At 33.5% G+C, this 23,382-nt stretch overlaps 1 protein-coding gene across 6 annotated transcripts; it reads left to right on the top strand.

Moving 5' to 3' along the window:
- The first annotated feature begins 2,062 nt into the window (after nucleotides 1-2,062).
- On the top strand, nucleotides 2,063-22,526 carry LOC136822115 (uncharacterized). Of its 6 annotated transcripts, none has more exons than XM_067078334.1 (5): nucleotides 2,063-2,148; nucleotides 19,364-19,585; nucleotides 20,098-20,262; nucleotides 20,807-20,916; nucleotides 21,165-22,526. In XM_067078334.1, the coding sequence occupies exons 1-5, from the start codon at nucleotides 2,136-2,138 to the stop codon at nucleotides 21,315-21,317; spliced, it is 663 nt and encodes a 220-aa protein (XP_066934435.1). In that variant the 5' UTR covers nucleotides 2,063-2,135; the 3' UTR covers nucleotides 21,318-22,526. The 6 variants fall into 6 exon arrangements, with proteins under 6 accessions (XP_066934435.1, XP_066934433.1, XP_066934436.1 ...); XM_067078332.1 differs by lacking the exon at nucleotides 2,063-2,148 and adding an exon at nucleotides 4,372-4,536; XM_067078335.1 differs by lacking the exon at nucleotides 2,063-2,148 and adding an exon at nucleotides 11,512-11,623.
- The last annotated feature ends 856 nt before the right edge of the window (nucleotides 22,527-23,382 follow it).

The following is a 23,382-nucleotide window of genomic DNA, read 5'->3' as shown; positions in this document are numbered from 1 at the left end:
GATTTTTCCCTTGACTCTTGATTGTTTCTCCCTGACAATGCACAATGGACTTTGAATAATTCACCTCGCTCAATTTTATTCAACCAATTGATTTGGACCAGATCTCCTGAAAAATGTTGATGGAATCGTTTCCTTTCTATAGGTTATTCTTACATACTTCCCCGTCCAGTCTAGTCCAGAGATCCAAAGTTAGTTTGTTCTAGTCATCAATTATAAATCCTTTCCCCTTTTCAAAAAGATCGTTATTTTGAGATAGATAGGAAAAATGAAAACAAGACTGGTCAATAGTTCTTCGATAATATTCAACGAACAGCTTGTTGTTAACTGTCTGCATTTTTCTTTGGATCTGGTTTTAAAGTGTCAAAATATGTTTTTCATATTCCCTTCCTATTTTTTATAATATTTCTTGTTATCTCATAACAAAATCAGAAGAATAAGAGATCTTTGTCCTGTGCATCATCATTGAAAAAAGTTTATTTCAAAAACAGATCCAGATCTCTCATTATACTTTTCTTTCATTCTCTCTCCGACTGACATCCCTCATACAAAATTTAAGTATTTTTCTTGACATTTACTTTCAATTGAAATACTATTTATGCTTTTCTTTTTTGAACTTTTTTACCGCGAAATTTTGACAGTTGAAAAGAAAAGTAGCTTTGGAGTTTTCAAGATCTAAGCTCGTCGTTCAGTCATTTTTAAATGCAAGCAAACTTTACCCCGACTTTTTTTAAAAAGCGTTGATGACATTATTCTGAGTTGTGTTCAACGGCTCGAAAATAATATCAACTTTGAACTTAATCCAAGATCTTAGATTGACGTCATGGTTACTTTTCTCTGCGTTGATTGCGCGCTGAATAGAATCTGAATTTGGTCGTCACAGGTCGATATATATGATTCCGGTATGTGCTTTTCACGGTAGACAAACTTATGTTTGCAATATTCAGCACCCCTCCCCCTAGCAAACCCTAATTCACGCACTCTTGCAATTTTTTTCCAAGTTTCCAAGCATTACAGTAACGCAAATTCGTTTTGAAATGCACACAATCCCAATTTTGAGAAGAATAAAAATCGAGAAAAATGTGCCTTTTCAGATATTATTCTTACTGAAAAAGGCGAGAGGAAGGGCAAGATTTTGGAAATTGTCTTTTCTACATCTGCTACTGCTGATACAAGGTATCATCCACTCAAACCTATTTCTTATATACACCTCTGTGTCACAGACCCACTGGGACCCCAGCCTCACTGGAAACTTTGACAAAGATTTCGTTCCCGGTGGGAAAATACCCAGAAATTTCAGACCCACTGGGAAATAGACTTTGATTTCATCTCCATTGAAAATTCAATGTTTAAAAATTGCACTCCAAAACCATCCCCGCTAGATTTCTTAACCTTGGAACAAAAGAATTTCTACCCCTGTTGGGATTTCAATGGGAGTTTTTATCCCTACTAAGGAAACAAGAAGGCAGGAGAATCGGTGAAATTGGAAAAACTGAAAACCCCAAAGCGAGAGTTCCAAAATGTTCATGCAAATGAATACGTGTTGTTGCTATGGGTTGCTATTCGCATAGGCACTATTTAGTTCTTAAATCAAAAGGGTCCGAGGCTTGAAAAAATAGTGAGTCAAAAAATTAACATTTTGGCACACTCTCGAATTTCTGTTGGTGTTGGCCATTATGAGGTAACTGATACTCTAAGTAAAAAGGCGCGGTTGTGTTTTGTTATCCCTCTTGTTTATGTTTTTTAATATTCGTTATCAAGGAGAATGTTTTCTTGTGCACTTCCTTGGGTTGATAAGTGCTTGAGGTATTTGATTATGATCTAAATTGGTTTTAATTTCTGTTGATTAGGTCATCAGCCTTGAAAATTGCTTTGTTGCTGCTTGATGGTGTATTACGAGAGCTGATTTTGTATGTTTATATTCATTGATCGAGGATTGAAAATATATTGAGAACCTTCTTAGTCTTACGTCTTACCTTTGAGATCAAGAAAAACCAATGTTTTCGACTCATAGACGAGTAAGGAGTAAGACTCGCTTCCATAACGGTTTCATTTTTAGTTTTAGAGTAACATTATTTTAATACCGGGAAAATCAACTCGCAGAATTCTAGATTGAGTGAGACAAGCATAAGGTCATCATGGTGCAAGGAGGTAAAATATTCTTTCTTTTTTTAACTCTACACTTACTTTTTGTTCATTACTTATTTGAACGCGCCAGGGATGAAAGTAATTCGAGTAAACAGAGATTCCTTGTTCTTCTATGTATGGAGCGATTAATTTCGAAATGACCTAATATACAAACACCCCCTTCTCATAGACCCGGTAGGATTTTTTCAGCCAGTGGGGGTAAAAATAACGGACCAAAACGCGATGGGGATCGATTTTCAGGTGTTTTTAAAGGCTTGGATTTGAATTCCATTGTTTTTGAGCGATAAAACTCAGTGGGGATGGAAAAAATAGCACAGTATTTTGCAGTAGGGATTTGATTATCTGATTACTATCAGCAGGGGACAAAAATTAGAGTATATACGATACGATATTTTGGTCAATTTTTCCAGTGGGAAGGATTCCAAGTGGGTCTGTGAGAAGGGGGTGTATACACGCCTTCTTTCTGAAGTTTAACGTTTATATCCCTTTGCCACTCTTATGAATGTTTTGGGCCCAGGTTTTAGGGCTGGAAAGCGAAGCAATCTAATTTGCGTTGAAACACTTCAAAGTGTAACTCAAAAAGAAACAACATCTTATTAGGTTATATGGGCTTTGGTGAGACACTCGCTAGCTATTTACAAGAAACATCCTTGTTTCAAATTGCCCCGCCACGATTTCCATTCTGTAATTTGAAAGGGGCGGTGTACAAGATGAATAGCCAGTAAGAAGAGGAAAGAGATTAATTTGTCAATTTTTATAAGGTTTGTTTTGTCGCCCGACTTATTTCATTGATGACTAATCCATTTTTTGTTAGCAACTCGCTTTTTAAGTTTTCTTACAGAGGATTGATTGTAGCTCCTCCTTAAAGGGACATAACAGTACTTGCGAAATTTGTAAACAAACTGTATACAGCGGATACAAAATCAAAACAAATGTCACATGTCAAAATAAAAAATCAAACCAAATATGGCTAATTTTGATTGTTCAATTGTTTTACAAGTTTGTTTTGGACACGTGATTTTAATTGTTCTTTTTAATGACACGTGGTTCGCGCAATGTTTACATTTTACTACTGTAATGTCCCTTTAAACAAATCAGAACAAAGATACTTTGATCAAATACGCAAATGAGGTGCTTTGTCCCCGTGTTGGTTCGTGTTCGGGATGTCCCAATAAGAAGAGATAATAAATTTGAAATAATTTTGGTTCCCTCAATTTACATCAATGCCACCTGTCTCAACAATATTAAGGCGCTTAAATGGTTTGGAATTTTGTTATCTTCTATTCTTTACAGTTCAAAAATTCAGGTTGAGATTCCAAAAATTTCCAATGAGGATGAAATTTCTGGGTATTTTCTTTCACCTTGGATATTATTTTTGGTCATGGTCATGGAAGTGGAAGTCAGTATCAACACAATGTTTGAAAATTTTGATGCAGGGCTGACGTAGGGTTTTACAGGAGGTACAATGCTCCTTTTGGCCCAACTGAGGCTGTATTGTTTTTTTTGTTTGTTTATTCTATAAAATCAACGGCGAAATATTTTCAAGTCTCAGGTCTTGGCAATAGATTTTCTTATAAAGAAGATATGTTTAACAAATTTACAACAGTCTTAAGAATGACCTCATGGAAGGTCACAATGGGATGACATCAAATAAAACAAAACTAAGCCAATTATGAAGTTACTTTTCTCTGATGACAAAACGTCAAAAAGTAATACACGTTCGTTCTTTTTATAACAACATCAAAAATTTTGGAAGCCTTCGGATGTTCATAGCTTTTTGAGTTTTAAGGTTAAAAATGTTCTTAACATGTTCTTATTTTCCTATTTTCCTTTTATTTTTGTCCATCTTCTCAAGAATTTTGGTGTTTTTGAGTGTACAAATATTTTGAAATGCTCTTAACTTGTTCTTAATATTTTGGCCGTCGAAGCCTTATGTTCTTATATAGTTTGTTCTTATGACAAAATGTCAAAAAGCAATAATGTATCGCATATGGGAAAGTTACTAAATAACAAGATTCTATACTATTTGATTGCTAGCTGTCGTGTTCCGTTTACCAAATTGATAAGGCAAGAAGATGCAATACATACTGTAGATTTTTTCAGTGATTTTAAAGCTTGTGCAGATGTTTAAGAATTTAATATTCAACGTCATCAATGAAAAGAAAAAGGATTTAGTCAGCTTATAAATTTTTGACACTATTTTGAGATTTTAAAAATAGAGAGAGAGAGAGTCAATCTACTTTGTTTGAACATACATATTGAATTTAATATAGCGGTGGTTGGTAGCAAAATTTAGCATATTTGCCAACATTCATGAATTAGTGGAAGTTTATAAATAATTGAGGAAGACGAAATTGTGCATTTTATCAACCATGGCTAACTTCGGTCGAGGTAAGAATGATTGAATTGCCATACAGTGGACTTTTGCTAAATTCGAATTCCCGTCCTGGTAGAATACTCATTTTTCATTCAAATTTTTCTATGTAAAGCAAACTTCCCGTTCGAGTTTGAATACTGCAGGCGAGAGTAAGGTATTTACTCAAATAGCTCTGTTTCAGTGATCCAGTGAGAATTTTTATAGTAAAGCAAAAGCAAATTAAGTTATTGATCTTTGGGCTTGACCGACCCTGTTTTTCCCAAACTCGGAAAAATAATAATATTGAATTTGCAAATCTGGAGGATGCACATATTATTTTTGACTGAACAATGTTGAAAAAGTGTAAGTTTATCCCAGAACTTAGGTGAATTCAAAGTATCATAATGGTAATGGAAAAAAGTCTAGTATTTCAAAACGTTATAATCTTATTAGATCTTGACTTTCTGACCATAGATTTTTAAGACTAGTCATAGCTTTCACTAAATGCCCCCACAGAAAGGTCATGTCATGCAGTTATAAAGCTTTTAATAAAAATAATCAGGAATAATTGATTGATTTAATTATTTATTGATTGATTGAAAAAAAATCATATTCCATTAATAAAATACTTGATGAATTCATGCAGCTTGACAATTTAATAAAATTCAAGGAAAAGCTGGAAAAGCTTCTCAAAAACATATTTCGAAAATCATGGTATCATTATCTTACTGACTTTCACATCTCCTTGTTTGTTTGTTTTTTCTTACAACAATATATGTCATGATCATTCACTAAATAGACCTTTTCCGATAATGCTGCAGACATCTTAGATTGTAGGCAAAATATATAGCGGTGCGGTGAATAAATCAACAAGGTAACCAATCAGAAATAGCTTATTTATTTTTCATTGGCTGCTATATATTTCAACAAATCTCTATTGCTACTTTGCCTAATAAACAATAGTAAGATGATAAGATGATACTGCGCATAAAATTTATCAAAAAGTTCTGCGCCATCTGAAATAGACCAATCCTAGTTAAGGCCCGGCTTGCGTACGCTGTGATTGCAGTCAAAAGAAAAATAAAGGAATGTCATTGTGGTCCATTCAGGCGTACAGTCGAAAAGTTGAAATGTGCCTAATTTTTTTTCAAGTGCATAGTACTTTTTCATGATGAAATCTTTTCTCCAAGCTGAAAGGATTGAAGCAATTATGATTGCAGCGCAGACAATGAAGAGACGGGCCTTCAGGAAACTAGACTTTTTGGGTTTTTAGCTATATACTCTCACTTTGTGGTGTTCCTCCTGTATGACTGTCTGTGTGCCTACTCTAACCACCGTTAAATGCCTTAACTTGGAAAGCTAGAATTGGAGCTATTTCAACAAACCCCTAGAGCGTAAGTTATTTAGGTTATGGGGCCATCCATACTCATACAGTACGTACGCAATGAAGGGGGGAGAGGGGGGTTTAGCAAAAGCGTACATCTATTGTTTTAATGACATCATTTCTATTGTTCTCTGCGTACAAGGGGGGAGGGGGTATCAAATTTTTGGAAAATCTTTGCGTACGTACTATGAATGGACTATATGGACGGCCTCTATTACAACTGCATGAAAAAGTGGAACGTGCGCATGCAAAGTTAAACGAATGTAAACGAACTTTTTTCAGGCTTTTGAAATAGATTTACCACACAAACAGTGAAAACACTCTAAGTGAGGTAAATCTATTTTGAAGACCAAAAAAAAATATTGATTGACATTCAACACATTCAACCACTTTTGGATTCAACTTTACTCATGTGCACATTCAACTTTTTTGTACTTTGCCGGTATCTTGTTTTACCAAGTTAAGAAGGACTTTCTCGAGTTACGACCATATGATGGTCTTTAAAGCTCAAGAAGCTCTATAAACAATAAAGCTAGTTATTAATATAATAACAGACAAAGATAAATTACAGTTTGAACAAAAATATCAAATGTACATTTGAAAACTTGAGCAAGCTTCTTTAAAGATTCCAGTAAAAGAATTGAAATCATTGCTGAAATGAACTTCTGACTAAATTACAGTATTTAGTATTCAGTTTGAAAGACAAGAAACAAAATTTGACATACAAAACACTTTTTCCAGTCAATGAATCAGCTCATCATCATAACCAGTCTGCCATTTTGTTTGTTTTGATTTGCACAAGTAATATTGTAATTCGTGTTATGGTGTAATCACTATACTTTTTCTATAATTTGCATCTATAACACTCGCTTCAGCTTTTCAATGCTAAATCGAAACTAATAAAATGTAATACGCAATAATGGTAATAGCATATAACGTAATATGAAAATATGTATAACATTTACCGCTGTATAATTTACCGCCATATTTTTGCGGAACACTTAATTGGCCGGAAAGCCGATTACGACGCAAACACAAAAACAAAAACAATTCGCAAAAAATCGAGATTCCAGTCCAATATATTGCGTGAAGCTATGAGTGCCTCCTCAGTCGCTGCGCTCCTTGCGGGGGCAAAAATTTATTTTTACTATACCTAGTAGGGGGAAATTTGTTCGTTTTTTTGAGGTCGCTCGATTTTTTTAGTCAAAGCACTTGTTGTTATACATTTTTGGAAAGCTAAGGGGTAGAGGAATCAAAATAAATTAGGTGCCAATTTTTTTCGGACACTTTGGTGTGATTTTCGGACAAATAAGACGGTCTCAGCCAAAAATCATAGGGTGAAAAATTAATGAAAATTTTTACTTGAGAAAACGGAGACCTGTTGTATATTTTTGGAAATATCTGAAAAAATTAAGATTAGTGATATATTGCGAGTATAGGTGATTTCGGTACCTATACTCGATTTTACAAATTCCCCCCTACTAACCGACCGACCGGCCCATATTTTTCTGAAGGTCTTCCCGTAGAACAATAAATTAAATTTTTTTCGCCTTAATTAATGACAAGGTTAAATGAAAATACGCAAGGAAAAATGGAAATTGCGAACTTTCAGATTATATATATTGTTTGTTAAATTCTAAATGATCCAATTGGGTGATTTCAGTTTAATGAATTTTCGACAAACTTTCAGGGAACGATCTGTGATTTGGTCATTTTTTTGGTGACTTTAACGGTGCACTTTTTAAAAGTATCCACAAAGCTTTAAAGAATTAGTCTCGCAAACTTCACGGTAAAAATAAATTTAGTAGGTGGATAGATATTAAATGAGGTGTTCCTTTTTTTGTGAATCCTGTTACCCTAAGTATTACGATGCTTTGAGGTTTTCTGAGGCAAGTTTTTAGTGTTTGCCTCGTTTTGGCTAACTATCTGTTTTCACAATTGTGAAAGTGAGCACTGCACTGTGTCACTCCGAATTTAATTTCCTGACTGTCTTTGGAATTTCACGTTGTTTCTTTTTACAAACTTATTTCCCGCCGTTATACTGGTGTCCATTTATCAGCCATTTATAAGTCGGTAGTCTGATTTCATTGTTGGCTTTTTTCTTGTTTCACATTCAGTTTTAGTTATTTTTGTCAATTTTGTGCGTGTATACCACTAAAAGTAACATGAAGGGAAAGGGAAGATATTGCAATCTTTATGGCTTGGTTTTTCTTAACTGCTTGTCATATTTCGTATTTTTCGCGCCGACCACGAAAAGGTAAGCTGGACTATAGGCTAGACGGAAAAAAAGGTGCGAACTGTTTTAACCGTGTCAACTTTCAAATAGCATATTGAAAATAGAAATAGAAATTGAAAAAGTATCAGTGACAACTGGTACAAAAACTTTATATCAAATCAGACCCTGATTACGTTTATGAGCACAGCTCTATTTCAAAGAAAACCGTGATCAAGAGAGGTCAGATATCTACTCACGGTGTTAGATGAGGGTTACCATTGGGAGCCTTTTATATAGCCTCTCTTTACTGATACACGTGATAGAACTTTTCATAGTACTATCCGAAACATGAACAAGCTAACCATAGTGTCCTCCCCCCTTTTAAAAGGGGGGGGGGTTTCAATTTCAAGGGGGGGCAACCTACTAGGACACTATGGCTAACAAATGGACTTTTTTCAAATTTGCAGTCGACACACTCTAATTTCTCTATACATAGCTCGATTAGCTCCGGTCTCGATGGAATTGCAGGTCACTAGTAAATTTCCTGAGAACCTCTGATAAACGATGCTGTACTATTCTAAATTATGCGTTAAGCTCTCGTTTGCAATGAAAATTTGCAGTCCTTTTTTGAGAATTCAAAGAAAGGTTCTCCGCTCTCGTATTTGACTTCAATAATCTTGGACAAAATACTTGTGACAAAGGGGATTGCGAAATTTTAAACACCACAAGCACAAATGATTTTAGGCGCTCTAAAATACTTCTGGGATGTAGAGTTTTAACACGAGGAAGACTTGAAAGACCAAGGGTTCAGGATTCAAAAGGTCAACAATCCCCACCGTAATATTTGGTACAAAAGGGCAATTCCCTCAAATCTAAATATTTTGGAAATATTTTGGAAGCCACTTGACCCTTCCCAAATCGAAAAATCCAATGAAACAAAGTGGAAGTACTGAAAATGCAATTCTCATCCGATCTTTAAATTCTGAAAAACGTTAAAATACCCAAAAGTACCAATGCAATATATTTCGGCGCCGATTGAACATTGTTCAAATAAGGCTGGGGAGAAACCCGATCTAAAGGGACTGGATACGACTTTGCTTGCGATTTTTTCAGCAACCGAGGACCCTACCCTACATACCTACAAATTTAATGCACGATTAGTTACAGCAAGAATGCGGTTCGAAAAAGGTACTCAACCACAAAGTCTCATTTAGATTCTATAAAAATTTAAAATCGTACGTTACATATGTTACCGTGAGTATCACAGCTCGAATAAATAAAATTAAGTTAATATTAGCCTCCGTCTCAGAACGCGGTCAGAAAATTTTGCGGATAATTTCACAGCGAAAATGCATCCAGTGAAATGTGAGTAATGTATCATGATTCAAGTCGACTGACATAATTATACACATAATACATGTTACAAGTTCTGCCTAGGGATTCTCAAGCTCAGCTATTATAAAACTATTACATGTTAGTAGCCGACCCGACTGACCAATGTTATGTAGCAGGTTGAAACATGAGTTTCTACTGGAAAGATGCAGTTTGTTTTCAAGTTAAATCTTCAAAATAAAGCAAACTGTGTGGGTTTCTTTACTTCCAAACAACCTACCAATAGTTTTGGAACACTCCATAATAAAGGAAGATGGCTCTTCTTGTGGATTGGCTTTCTGATACCCCATATAAACACGATGTGACATGAAAGTGAAGAGACATGATTTGTTGGTTTTTGTTTGATTTGTTGACTCATATATCTCATGGCAAATGGGATAGCAAATGACTTTTCATGTATTGCTTGGCTCTACATATGATAGCTCTATCTTTGAACACCTCCAGAATGTTGAAAAAAGCATTTTACGAGATAAGTTTCAATTATAATTTTCATGGAAATTTTTAATCGCCAGATTTGGCTTGGCGTCAGTTTTGTTTGGTTGATGTTTGGTATTGTGATCATTAAAAGCAATGAAATGCCACACAGTCACTCTACACATGATGCCTCCAGCCATGATTGGTATCAGAATGTTGGAAAAAAACATTTTACGAGAAATTATTGATAGAAATTATATTGACTCATTTTTACAATTTTGGCGGTGTGGGTTTAGTTGGTTGATAATGTTTACACTGTGGGATGGTTTTCAAAAAACTGTTATATTGATTGTTGTTTGTTGGAATTGATTACCAAAAAAAAAGAGGAGAACCTTTTTTGATAAATACTTTATTTTTTTCATGAATCGAAAAAACCGTGTGGATAGTATGTCTTGTAGTAACACCAATGCAGTGTCTGTTTTCAAATTTTGAAAGCTTTATACCTACTGAATCTGTGAATTGAAGCTCTGACTTGCTCTAAGTTTAAAACTTTGAGCCATGTTTTTTTCTTTGTTGCTACTAAAGATAGATTTTTAAATTGTCGTAATGTAAATTTATGGTAAAGTTTTAGTTTTTGAGTTTAGTTCATCAGTAGTACATATATACAGTAGTATTGTTTCAGTAATCCTTTCTTGTAAATATAGTAACATTTAACCAGACTCGCTGCCCTCATCATATTCAAATTTGTATTTTTTTAGGACTGATAAGTATATATTTTTAAACACCAAAACAAAGCAAACAACATACCAGTTCTTTCTGGACAAATATATATGTATACTTTATTGTGTGCTTTGAGTTCTATTTTAATCAACCCTCTCAACTGCTGATCTTTCAACTATCATTTAGGAGTATAGAATGGGCTTCCATAGTACCATTTTCTCTAAGTATTTTGTGCAAATTTTCAACAAAGAAGTAGACTTCTTGACTGTCCTTGTCCCTTATGTTAAAGTTGTTCTGATGGAGGACATTGCTATTTTTGGTAGCCTTCACATATCAATAAGGAGCTTAGATGTAAATGTTTTTTCTGATGAAATCATACTAATCTGAAACTATTAGGCCTTTATGAACTTTCTAGAACAATAATCTTGCTCTAATCTTGAGAAACACTGGAAAAATAGGTTAGCATTCCCTGCCATAATTTCACAGATTTCCTCTGCTTTCTGCTTGAAAACGCTGTCGCATAGCCGAAAACGAAAGTGAAACTGTGAAAACGTCCGCAAATTTGGGCCCAGTCCTCTTCCGAGACGGAGGCTAATTAAAAAGCTCCGCTAGTGTCGTCGTAAGTTTTCGTCTGCCCTTGCAGGAAAAAAGTCTGTGACGTCGTAAATAAAGCCTTGGATACACGAGGGGGACGCGTCATAAAAAGAGTCCCTCTCCCCACCCGACGCGCGTGAAAATTAAAGCTCTCTTTCTGCTTGAAAGTTCTTCATTTTAAAAGAATACGTCATCGATGGCGCATAAATTATGCAAAAAGCTTCAATAGCGGTAAAAAATCTTTGTTTATGTTTCTCGATTTCTCTTTCACGATTTGCTAGATTTGTATTGTGATTTGTTGACACATGAAACTTGATTCATAAATACTTCAGTAAGAAATTTCTGTTGTATCAATTCGTTATTCAACGCTGAATCAAATATCTTAAAGGATTTCATACTGACAGTAAGGCTTTATTACTTTTCTTCAATTTTATTTCATCATTATTGTATTTAAAAAAAGGTATTCTTCGTTTCACTCAAGCATCATATCAAGATTGAAGGGGCTGTATAAACTCTAGATCACTTGTTTTTTATCCTTTTATCATTGATTTAGTTTATAATCTAAAAGTTTTTGATAGAGCTTGAAGTTACTCTTGTGACTGTCAAGTAAAAAGAAGAATTTACCTTCGGACAAATTTTGTCTGTTGTTTTACAGTATAATGTTTCACAAAAAGTTTTGGTATGGTTTTAAAATGAGAGGTTAATAATGGATTTTCTGGCACGTTTTGGGAGGGTTGATTGGTTTGTTTATTTTTAAATGAGTCACTCAAAATGGTGTCTTATCTTTGTTAGTAACTATGATTACAAGTACAACATAACATGCATGCCATCATGCTATTCATTCCCCCAAGGGAGAGCGAGAGAGCAGTATACCGCCGGCGCAGCAAGCAAAAAAGCAAAAAAAAATATTTATACCAGTGTTTTACCCTTAAACCATTTTACTAGCTCAAGCAATCTTTAAGAAAGTTGACCTTTTTCATAGACAAGATGCTGTCCTGTGTGAAAATAGAGCTATGAGTCCTGATCCTTTATCACTTTATCCCTGTAATGATAAGAAGCTTAAACCTGACATATATATAGCTACCAGTAGTATAAAAAAACAAAGGAAATATGAAAGTTTGTCAAACTTTTTGCTAAATTTTTTGCTAGGCAACTAAGATAATCTTGCCCTAGATTCATGCTTTTCTTAGACTATTGATAAAAAGTCATTATATATGTTTATAATCTCCAATATGGTTTTTCTCGTAAAAGGGTTTTAGCATCATTAAAGGGTATAATTAATGGTTAATCAAGGAAGTAAAGTGGACGAAACTAAACACTAATGCCTATCAAAAATGAAGGTAATTATGAAATGAAAATACTTATTTGGACATACTGCGTTTTTAATTATTTTTGAAGTGTTTTTTTCTTTGAATTTCCTGTTAACAATTGAGTTTTTGAAGTATCGTTTTCTTTTCTTTTCTTCGTGATTTGGATTTGATGCTTGCTATTAAACCTTCTTGGATTAGACTTCCACAAGAAATTTTTTCTTCTTCATATAATATAATACATAACAAGGTAAGAAAAACATGTTGCTTCAAATTGTGTTTTATTATTATTTAGGTAGTTTTGCAATTATGCCAAATATCGAAAGTAGGCTAAAACCTTTATATAAATAGCCTACTACAATTTTTATGAATATTTATGATTTAATTATTTATAGAATTTAAGCTTTTTGGATTAGGGAGACAATTCTTTTTTAATAACTTATTCTAATCATCTTTCCTCTTTTTCACCCAAGATTTGAGGGGTTTTTAAAACTTTTCAGTCCTTCAATGGTAGTGCTTCTTTCCCAGAGCAAAAATAAATTTGACTTTTTCAACTTTCTCACTCAGGACTGAATAGCTTTTAAAAGTATAAGAATCTGGTCTCTTAAAATTTTATCCATTTAATTGTTGAGCGTACCTAGTCAAGGATTGTAAAAGAGCAGAAGACTTTTTTTTGGAAATTAAAACACAAAAGTGTCAAGAAATATCCAAAGAAATTTTTTATCAATGTAAAAATTTTCAAGAAAGCAGTACCTTTCTGATAATTTTAACAACCAGGGCCATATCCTTTGGGTCAAAAAAGAATTGATAAGCTCAAAACTCCAATAATAAGATAAAAAAGCATTAGAAGTTTCTGAACAATTTTTATAAACACATGATCGAAATAAGAAGGGTACAGATTAACCCCAGCCCAGTGCCGTGGGACTGAAAGGTTTAATACTATCCCTTAAAATTAAGTTCCGAAAAACCACCCATTTGATACCTTCAGTCCACAAACATTAGCTCCCTTAAAGGTTTTGATATTGTTGCTTGCTGTACTCATCAATTTCAACTTTAACTTATAAGCTTTTTCACATAGAGTTGACACGAATGTGGCACAAGATTGGTCATTAAAAGTAAAATAAATTATTTATTCAGTACAAAATCTAACACAAACTGTATAATAATAGGTGACACTGGCCTAATATAAGATATACAATATCCATCTAATATGAAACAGGAATACTTATGTAAAACTAAAACCTTTAGTTAAGGTATTATCTTTCTGGACTAGCTGAAATGTAGAATGCTCAATGTCTTGTCGTCATTGTCATAAAGTGTAGAGGGTTAGCCCCCAGCAATTTTCAGGGGGGGGGGGCTAATTAAAAAAGAAATGTTCTTAAGAGTTGGGAAAGCTAAAGTGATTTTAATCTTAAGGGCATAAGGTATAAACTAGAGATTTGATACAATTTACTTTTCAAGTATTGAAATTTGAAAATTATTATCAATCAGCTTAGCTTTCAGTTCCATTTCTCAAAAACATATAACCTCGCTGCTGATTGAGAATCTATTAATATTTTGTTTGATTATAATTGTGAGAAAAGTCATAAGGCCTCTCAAATATCACAAAATGGCCCATAATATTTTGCGTTGATTGTTTGATTTCCAAGAAAATTCCAAGGTATATATATGTGAAGAAATAAGACTTTCTGTCCAACTATATTCACTCAGGAGATTTGGATGGCAGAGCAGCATATGTATTTCATCTTTATTGGGACTCATCAGTGCTGCGTACTGCATATGATTCAATAAAGAATTCTTTAGGGAATTTCCCTTATGTCTACTATTTCTCTCAGTTTGAACCACAAGCAATTTTGTGGTTTAGAGATGCTTTTTAAATTAATCTGGTCAGCCAGGGTGCAGTATGCAGCGCTGATGAGTCCCAATAAGGAAGAAATGCATATGCTGATCTGCCACCCTCTCCTGAGTGAATATAGTTGGACAGGAATTTTTATATCTGTATGAAAATTTGGAGAACTTAGTCTTAAGGTAAGAACTATCAACAGTATTTAGATTATATACTAGCAATTTTTCATACAGTCATACACTGACCAGCTAACTGACCTAACATGGTAACAAATATCACAAAATGTTGTTACATTTCCTACTTGTAGCAGTGTTGTAGTAATGTTGTCAAAAAATTAATCTCATTAAAAACCATGTTTTCGCTCAACACTTCCTCCTCTGCTAAAGTTTTTTTTAATGAAATTTTCATTAAGACTTAATTATAAAAATGTTGCATTTCTTTCCAGTATGAATGTTGTTCTCTCTCCAATCTGCTCCAATCTTGTAGAGAAATGAAATTTCTTTAATAAAGATGGAATTCCAATTGCTTTTAGATTATGCATATTATCAATGCATAACTGAAAGGCTAACTGTCAAAGAATAAAACTGACAAAAAGATTACTAGCTGTATAATGTTTTTTGAAAACAATAAGTCACTCATGTTAAACTGTTTCCCTTGAAAGAATTTCCTGCTGATTTTTGAGAGTTAAGAATAAAAATTTTCCACATACTGTCATGAAAAGGTAAAAGTATCACAGAAATTCTTTAAAAAAGAACAATAAATAACACTGGTGATAAAATCTCAAGAAGGATGGTTTTTTTCGATGTGCTTTCGAAGATATACAGTAGTTACAGTAAACTTGAAATAGAGTTGAGATAATATAACAAAAAGGCTAGGTACCTTATAATATTCTGTACAGTTCGTATAAAGACATAGTAATAAATGATTGATTCTATTCATTGTAGTATATTAATTCAGAGCTATATGCTATGCTGTCCTATGTTTTTCTCTTTAAAAGAAAAAGATTAATATGTTCTATTATCACGTCACACTATGTGAGATGTGTTCTTTGAATGGAGTCACTCATTAGAACATGGTTTAGGATTAAATACTAGCTTGATTGATATAGGAAAAATGTTTTTATTATTACTCGTTTTGATGTAGGTTGGGTTGCATTTGAGAGTTCAAAGACCAACAATGTTGATTTTATTCTTTTGCAGAAAGGAATGTAGTTAGTGGTCCTGTATGGTCCAGTGAAAAATTTGTTTATGTAATAATTAAATAACGAGTGCTCCTTATTTACTTACCAAAGTTAATTGGTGCTTAAGGTTAATTATTCTTTTTGTGTTTCAGTTCTGTAGCGAAAAATTGCTCTTTGATTAGTAATAATATGCATTTTGAAGCAGTAAGTTTTATGAATAAGTATTGCTATGATGGTATGGTAGGGGAGTAAAGCTATGGCATTATTCGAGGAAGTTTTATATATTAGTTTGTGTTGTTGTTTTTTTTACTTTTGAAATTTGTATTTTTTGTTGCTGTTTTTGTCTAAGTTAAAACTTTTTTGAAATCTTTGTAGTCTTTAGAGAAGTTGAGGAGTTGAATAACACCTTTTTGATACAGTATCAATGAAGGTTGGAAAGCAGTCTAACTAATTGGATAGTCTGACTATCAAAATCAAAATGTGTTACATTCAGAGACGTTGATATAATAATGCTTTTTACAGATACCTTAAAATTTGAAACCTAGAAAACATTTTTACCGTTATAGGTATATAGTCTGTTTATGATTCTTTCGATAGCTATTTGGTGTATTTTATTGTTGTTAAAACGTGTCAATGAATTAGTGCTTTTATACAGGATAATCTTTATTAGCCTTTTTAAAACCTTATTTTATGAGCCTAAAAATGTACAACAAAATAGTTACTTTAGTAGTAATAGTAATTTTAATAGAAATTTTAATGTCGAAGTTTTATGATTTTGTCTTTAGTCAGATCTTTTGAAATGTTTTATTGGTATTACAACGTCTCTACTAAGTAGACTTGACAATTTATTTTTTGAAGTTACTAGTTCCTAAAGTTATTCGTTATAACATAGACAATGATATTTTCAAAAGTTTGTTTTTAAGGAGTAAGAATAAAATTTTACAAGATAAATCCTTTTTTGGTAAATTTTCGTTTAGATAAACCACGGAGTAAAAGATGAAGACTTAAATAATTTATTACAGTATCTTTAAGACGCCATGGTTGAATTTCTCCTATTGTAAAAAAAAATTAGAGAAGGCAAAAAACAAGAAAATTCAAATAAGCTTAGATTGACTTTGTATTCTGAGAGAAAAGGGATAAACTTAAGTTTGTATTTAGTGCCTCATACAAATCCTTATTATGATTTACAGTTTGTAATTTTTATATATTCGTTGAAGGAGAATGACCTATTGATTTTTTTTAAATAACATGTTATTCTGATAGTGTTTTACTTTTTGAAGTGGAAGAAGTTGAAATTTTGTTGTAAGTAGATAGAAGAAGGAGAAAAGAGGGCTAGCTTTGTCGAAGAAAAGTTTTTGAAGTTTCTAATTTTTACTAAATCTAAAATAGTTTTTTTTTCTTCTAACTTTTAGAATCTTTGTCAACATTTTTAGTTAGTACTTTGTTGTTTTTTTAAGTGTATGTCATAATTATTTTGAGTTTAATGAATTTAGATTCTGAAAATTACTAACACTTCTTAAGAAAGCACATTGGAAGAACCATCCAAACCAAAGAACAATGGCTAGCCAAGGAAATGAACAGCTCATTGCGGGCAATAAACGAACTTACTCTGTCAACCCTAAGAGTTTTCGAAAAGGTAAAATTGAATTTGGATCCAAGGACACTATATCATACATATAAATATTATTCATGATATTCATGACGTAATGTTTTCTACGGAAAGATTCTGTTTTTGTATAGTTTAGATTTGAATTGAGAAGGTTCGTCCACCCTCCCTGTATGGAAATTTTATGGAACTGCCAGCTCATCGGGTTTTGTTTTTAAGGAAATTTGAAGAATTTTTAAAGACTTTTCTAAAAAAACCTATGCTATGACTGAGCTAATGTTTTATTTCAATTTTATTTTTCAATTGAAGGTACACTGCTCAAAATAATAAAACATTTTGTTTATACACCTTTTCTACCGTAGCCGCCAATTATTGCCGCGCGGGCATTTTTTGTCCGTTCTACCACCCTAAAATTAAACTGTCCTAGTATTTTTTTCGCACCTATAGCTAATAGAAAAAGGTGTAAAAAAAGGATTGTATCGAGTTCAGGGGGATAATTCAATAATAAAGTGGCACACGCCTGACTGCGCGAATACGGTCGAAAAGGTGTATTGAATGAGCTGTTTCTTTCAATTCTTATCATGTAGATCATCTCGTTGGTGACTTACTAATGAAAAAAACTACATAGCTTTGTCGGTTCTTTACTTCATCACGCCACTCATGTTATTAATGACAATTTAATTAGTTTTTTAATGACCCTTTTTATAACATCATCTTTGTTTTGTGTAGGTTGGTTGAAAAGCATACTTATCGTGTATTTTTGGCAGTTTTAATCTTCATGCGATAATGTTACTTTTCACTAATTGCAAGATTTTGTAATTTCTCGACCACAATCATTGCAACATAACAAAGTCATATAATATTAACTTTTGCCTTTATGCCTTATCAAAATGGATAAAACGCATATGTACCTAAATTATTTTGAACAAAGATCGTTAACTCCCTGGATATCCGATATCCTCAACAGGGGGAGGGAGGACTATTTCTGGAAAAAGCCCAATGCTACTACTCTAATGAACAGGATTTCTCCAACCTTTTTCTTAGATTCTCAAAACAAACACACGTGTGATGAAGATAGCCTTATATTGCTCAAAATGGGTGGGGGGGTTAACTGTAGAAAACATACACGCTGAAGCTCTGGAGGTTGGAAAATTTTTCGAAGGTTTAGATTACGGAATTTTGCAAGATCGCGTCAAGGATTTTGCAGTGGGAGGTCTGGTAACCCAGTCCTCGTTTTTAGGGATTAGCGAGTCCAACCGAAATTTTTTTAGCTTTACGCGCAAGGGCAGTTGAATCCGACTAGGGATGCAGCATATCAAAGGTCGACTATCATTCCTCTCCGATGGGAAATTGGCCCGCTCCTTTATAGCTTTAGCGTGGACGGCAGCCAATCCGAAAAATTTGAATATCAGATAAAAGCTCCTCACAAGGAAGGGCGGATAGAAGAAAAATTCTCCACCATAAATTTTCTTGGATCAAGAACATGTAAAAAGTATTACGTTAACAGACGGCTTAGAGGGAAAGAACGCCTTATCAACCCCGGTTGGCTTTCCAGGTGACTGGTAACGAATTTTATCGGCGCGCGGCATTTCTAGACTGTCACTAAAGCAAATCAAATCAAATTTCCGCCGAAACTCTATTCTATATGAGAGATTTTCTTTGAATCTCGGAGGTAGAGTTCAAGCTTTTTTAAGTATTAAAATAGTTTAACTAAATTGACGTTCGTTACCAGTTTCCTAAAAACCTGATCGGGCCGCTAAAAGTTGATACATATACATGTATTAAGTGTCAGTAGCGTAGAATTTGGGAGCTTTTATGACACAGTAATTATGTTGTTATATTATGAATAGATAATTACAGTGTCATAAAAATCTGCTCTCTTACACAAATTTTGTGCCCCTCCTGTCTAAGCTACTGAGTGTCTACCCCTATACCAGGCTCACGTTATACTTACCATGCTATTGTCCTTAAACAACAGAGCCATTTTTTTGGTAGGAAACACTGAGCCTGTAGTGCTTATATTATAAACGTTATGCTTATAAAAAACATAGGTGTATACATAACATAACATTAAAAGAAAACGTAAAATATAAAAGCAGCAAATCTATAGAACAAAAAAACTTTAGAACATTACATTAAAGATGTATTTTTTTCTGTTATTCGAGCACTTATTTATCATTAAACATTTCTTTACTTTTCATTAGGATTGATCATGGAACCCAAATGGCGGATTATCTCACTCTCCCTAATGGCGGTCACTCTTGTTCTCCTTGTGGCGGCAACCATGTCCACCAATTGGCGGGAGGATCATGAAGGGCGTATTGATGTTTTCATAACACACGGATTGTGGAGAATTTGTAGGGATATCAAATTCGGTGCAACCTTGGATCATAAATGCATGGCCTCACTTGCTAACAATGCTCCCGGTTAGTTGAATTTAACGATGAACTAAACCTCAATTGTAGAGTGGGCTGGTGTTTTTTAAGTGAATTTCTTGATGCCATTAAAACTGAAGAATTTATAGAAAATTAATTTAGTGTGTAGCCCCAGCGTGAAGGTAAATTGTATTATTTCTTCCTACGTTTCACAGAATTCTTCCCAAATGGTTTTCACAGCTCAAGTCGAAACATATTTAGTAGCCCAAAAATATGGGTCGATGCAATTTCTATATTTTCTTAATACACCTTTCGACTGTAGCCGCCAATTGCCGCGCGGGCATTTTTTGTCTGTTTTACCACCCCAAAACCGTCCCAGTCTTTTTTCGCACCTATAGACAATAGAAAAAAGTGTAAAGAAACGATTGGATCTAGTTTAGAGGGATAATTAGAAAATAAAGTGGCATCTGCCTGACTACGGTCGAATAGGTGTATAAAAGCAAATTCTTGGAAATCAAACTTCGCAATGAATCACTGTATAATTTCGTCATTTTTGTCTACAGACTGGTTCCAAACTGTACGCGCTTTCATGTTATTGACTTGTCTCGTTGTGTTGATTGCTTTTGCATACGCCGTCAAATTGATCTATCAATTACCTGTTATCAAGCACAGAAACCAAAAAGCATCCGTATCGCTCGCTTTACCAGCAATCTTGATGTTTGTAGCAGGTAAGGTCTTTTTTGTTTTGTTTTTTCAATTCAAAAATCTTTCAGGCGTCTGCAAAATGTTGATGTAGAATATTGGTGATGAGAGCTCTGTGTAGTTTTTCAACAGGAAACAGGGTTTTTGATCCATGATCAACTTTTGGCCAACTTCTCATCGAGGAGGGGGGGGGTGGTTAGTCCAACAATGTCTCTGAAAATGTCCTACCAACGAAGACAGATTTTTACTCTTCTCGTCGTCTTGCTCACAAATTTGTTTTCCTGTTGTTTTGATCTAAGGGACTTTAATCTGTTTCATTTTGGTTGTGCCTAGATATCATGTAACTCATATAAAGTTTTACTCGACATTACCCAACCTTTTGTTTATACTCTTGGGTACCTAATTGCCGGAGGCCCCGCTAATTAGCATTCTTTTTGAAAATTTTCCACCCAGGACATTTTTATTCCAAGCCCCCCCCCTGCTTATTAATTTTTGAGATTTTTTCCAACCCCCCTGCTTATTCCGAGCCCCCCGTTTTTCTGATCATGTTTTATGTTTACTTAATTTTAGCTGTGACTGGTTTGATTGGTGTCACCACATTCTCTGTCGCCACTCATATGGATCAAGGCTTATATTTCCCAGAATCCCTTCCACCAACTTGGGGCAACAGTTGGGCTATGGTGAGTATATACAATTCAATTTTACAAGTCATCTAACAGAGAATTAAGATCAATCTGAGCTATTCAAATTTCAGAAATATTTTAGAAAATATCGTATTGTCTTACTGATTTGAACTTCTGTTATTCCCCTGATATTTGATCAAATTAGATTTTAAGTTCGATCTCGACAATATCTATAGTTAACATGCAGCTCTGCAAAGTTTTTATTTCAATTCTTTAAAACATTCTATTTTTTCCATTTTCAATAGGTCTGGGCAAAACGAAACAGTTTACCATCTGACCGCCCTGAAGAAAAAGCCATGGAAATGACATACGGATATTCATACGCCCTTGGATGGTTAGGCGTTCTTTCAACCACCGCCTCCTTTGTTGTCAATTTAGTTGCCAGCGGTAAACAGTAAACAAAAAACATGACGGCTTTGTCTAAATACACCATATGTTATATTTGGATTGTAATTGTTAAAAGAAGGTACCTGTCAGGGAAGATATACTCCGAACCCTGGCACTATTAAAACTGGTGCAAGGAATGAAGAGCAAAAACTATTTAGCTCCTTCATAATGTTTTGATAAATAAACATTACTACGGTATATCAATGAACGAAGTTTTGAGCAGACCTCTGAGTAATCATTAAGGCCGTCAGAATTTTTAACATAATTAACAGCAGGGGCTATGCTTTGAAAACAGAGTTTAAATGAAAATTGCATTTTCATTTGCATTTTCATTTTAAAGCATCTTGATATTTTTTTCATCAAGAATGAGAAAGGGTTCAAAGAATTTAAATCGAAAATTGTTTTGCTTATAAGTCTAATATCAGTAACGGCTTAAAACAAATAATTGTCTGTTAGATGATTTAAAAAAATATTTTTTTATGTGCATACGTTTTACTACTATAATTTAATTATAATCATTTTATGAAATAGTGATTCCAATCGATCGGTATGTTATTTAGGTTTAAAATTCTTTTTAGGGGATAATAAATTTATTTTGTAGTTTTTTTTCACATCTGTCTTTAGGGAACTGTTGATTCTTTCTCAGGGGAGCACCATGGTATTTTCAAGGAATTTATATCTAGTCTTTAGAGGGTATTGGGCTTTTTCAGAAAAAAACCATATATCCACTTTAGAGGAAGTCCATTTCTGTTCTAAGGGGGGTATGTCTTGGAATTCCATTGGGATATACAAAAATCTGCCAAAGTAGTTGGAATTTCATGGAGGTAACTAATATTATAAATCCTACAAAAATTCGGAATTCCAAAGGGGTTTAAACATAAAACTGGCTGGAATTCCAACATTTCCATCAACAAAAGTTTGGGCCTCCTCAACAGGGGGTATACGTTTTTTTCTGGAAAAGCCCATTCTAGAAAGGGTGAACTAAAGAATCTTCGGGGACTAATTTTACTAAACTAAGCTTTTTATTTAGTGACACAACTATCGTTTTCTTTATTTCGTAATTATTTTTTTTTCTAAGAAATCCAAACCCAAAAAACTTTTAATAATTAATATTTGTATTTATAAATAAAATTGATGATTTTTATTGATTTGTAATAATTGTGTTTATAGATGTTCTATCAAAGATTTTCGCTTTCAATTGAGAATAACTAAAAATTGTATGTCTCAAAATTCATTTTTGATTAACATATACTAAGATAGGACAGGTTTTAAGAAATAGATATCTTTAAAGAAACACCTGTATTTAATCAATTGATAACTGTTTAAGTTATCATGAGTACTTGGGAAATTTATTTGACTGAAAATGCCGAGGCTTGGGTAACAGGGATTTAATGCTAACAATTTGTAGACAACTTTAGAAGTTTTTCCAGAATTTTCCAGAATTCAGAAAATTAGTCTTTTTTATAATAAAGCAATTCTTAAGAAAATTTGTACCCCTTATTTTTTTTGGATCATCCAAATGCGGGAATTAAACATTCGATTTAAGCTTATTTACGATCCGAGCCCAAGAGAATGATGAATTTAAACCCTTTGAAGCTCATCAAGCATGTTTAAAACGTGCAAATTTATAAAATTAAAAACTAAAAGAGACAAGGGAAAATTCATTGGATACTATGTATAAGCAAACGTTTAGGATTGTTCATACAGAAGAAGAGACAGGAAAAAATAAAAGAAAAAAGTTACTTAAATTTGTTTTCGTTTTCTTCGAATTCCTTATAAAATATACAATATTATATCTGATTATTTCATCTAAATATTAAAAAAATACATTTACATTTTATCAAGATGACAATCTAAGAAATTATATCTAGAAATAGAAATTATTTTTTTAGCCGTCAAGAATAATATATTTGGAAAGCTCTAGGTTTAGCAAATCAAATTATTCTACAATCAAAAGTTACAGCCTATCAAATTGGGTTCGAACGACTGCAACAATTGGTTAGAAATTGGCAAAAGGAACTTTAATTTTTATCTAGTAGAGAAGATATGAAAATCTAAATACAAAGTCTGTCCAGA

Source organism: Clytia hemisphaerica, unplaced genomic scaffold (genome assembly GCF_902728285.1).
Source record: "Clytia hemisphaerica strain Z4C2 unplaced genomic scaffold, Clytia hemisphaerica genome assembly, whole genome shotgun sequence".
Lineage (NCBI taxonomy): Eukaryota > Metazoa > Cnidaria > Hydrozoa > Leptothecata > Clytiidae > Clytia > Clytia hemisphaerica.
The sequence above is the reverse complement of the archived record's forward strand: the minus strand, read 5'-3'. Positions and strand labels throughout refer to the sequence as shown.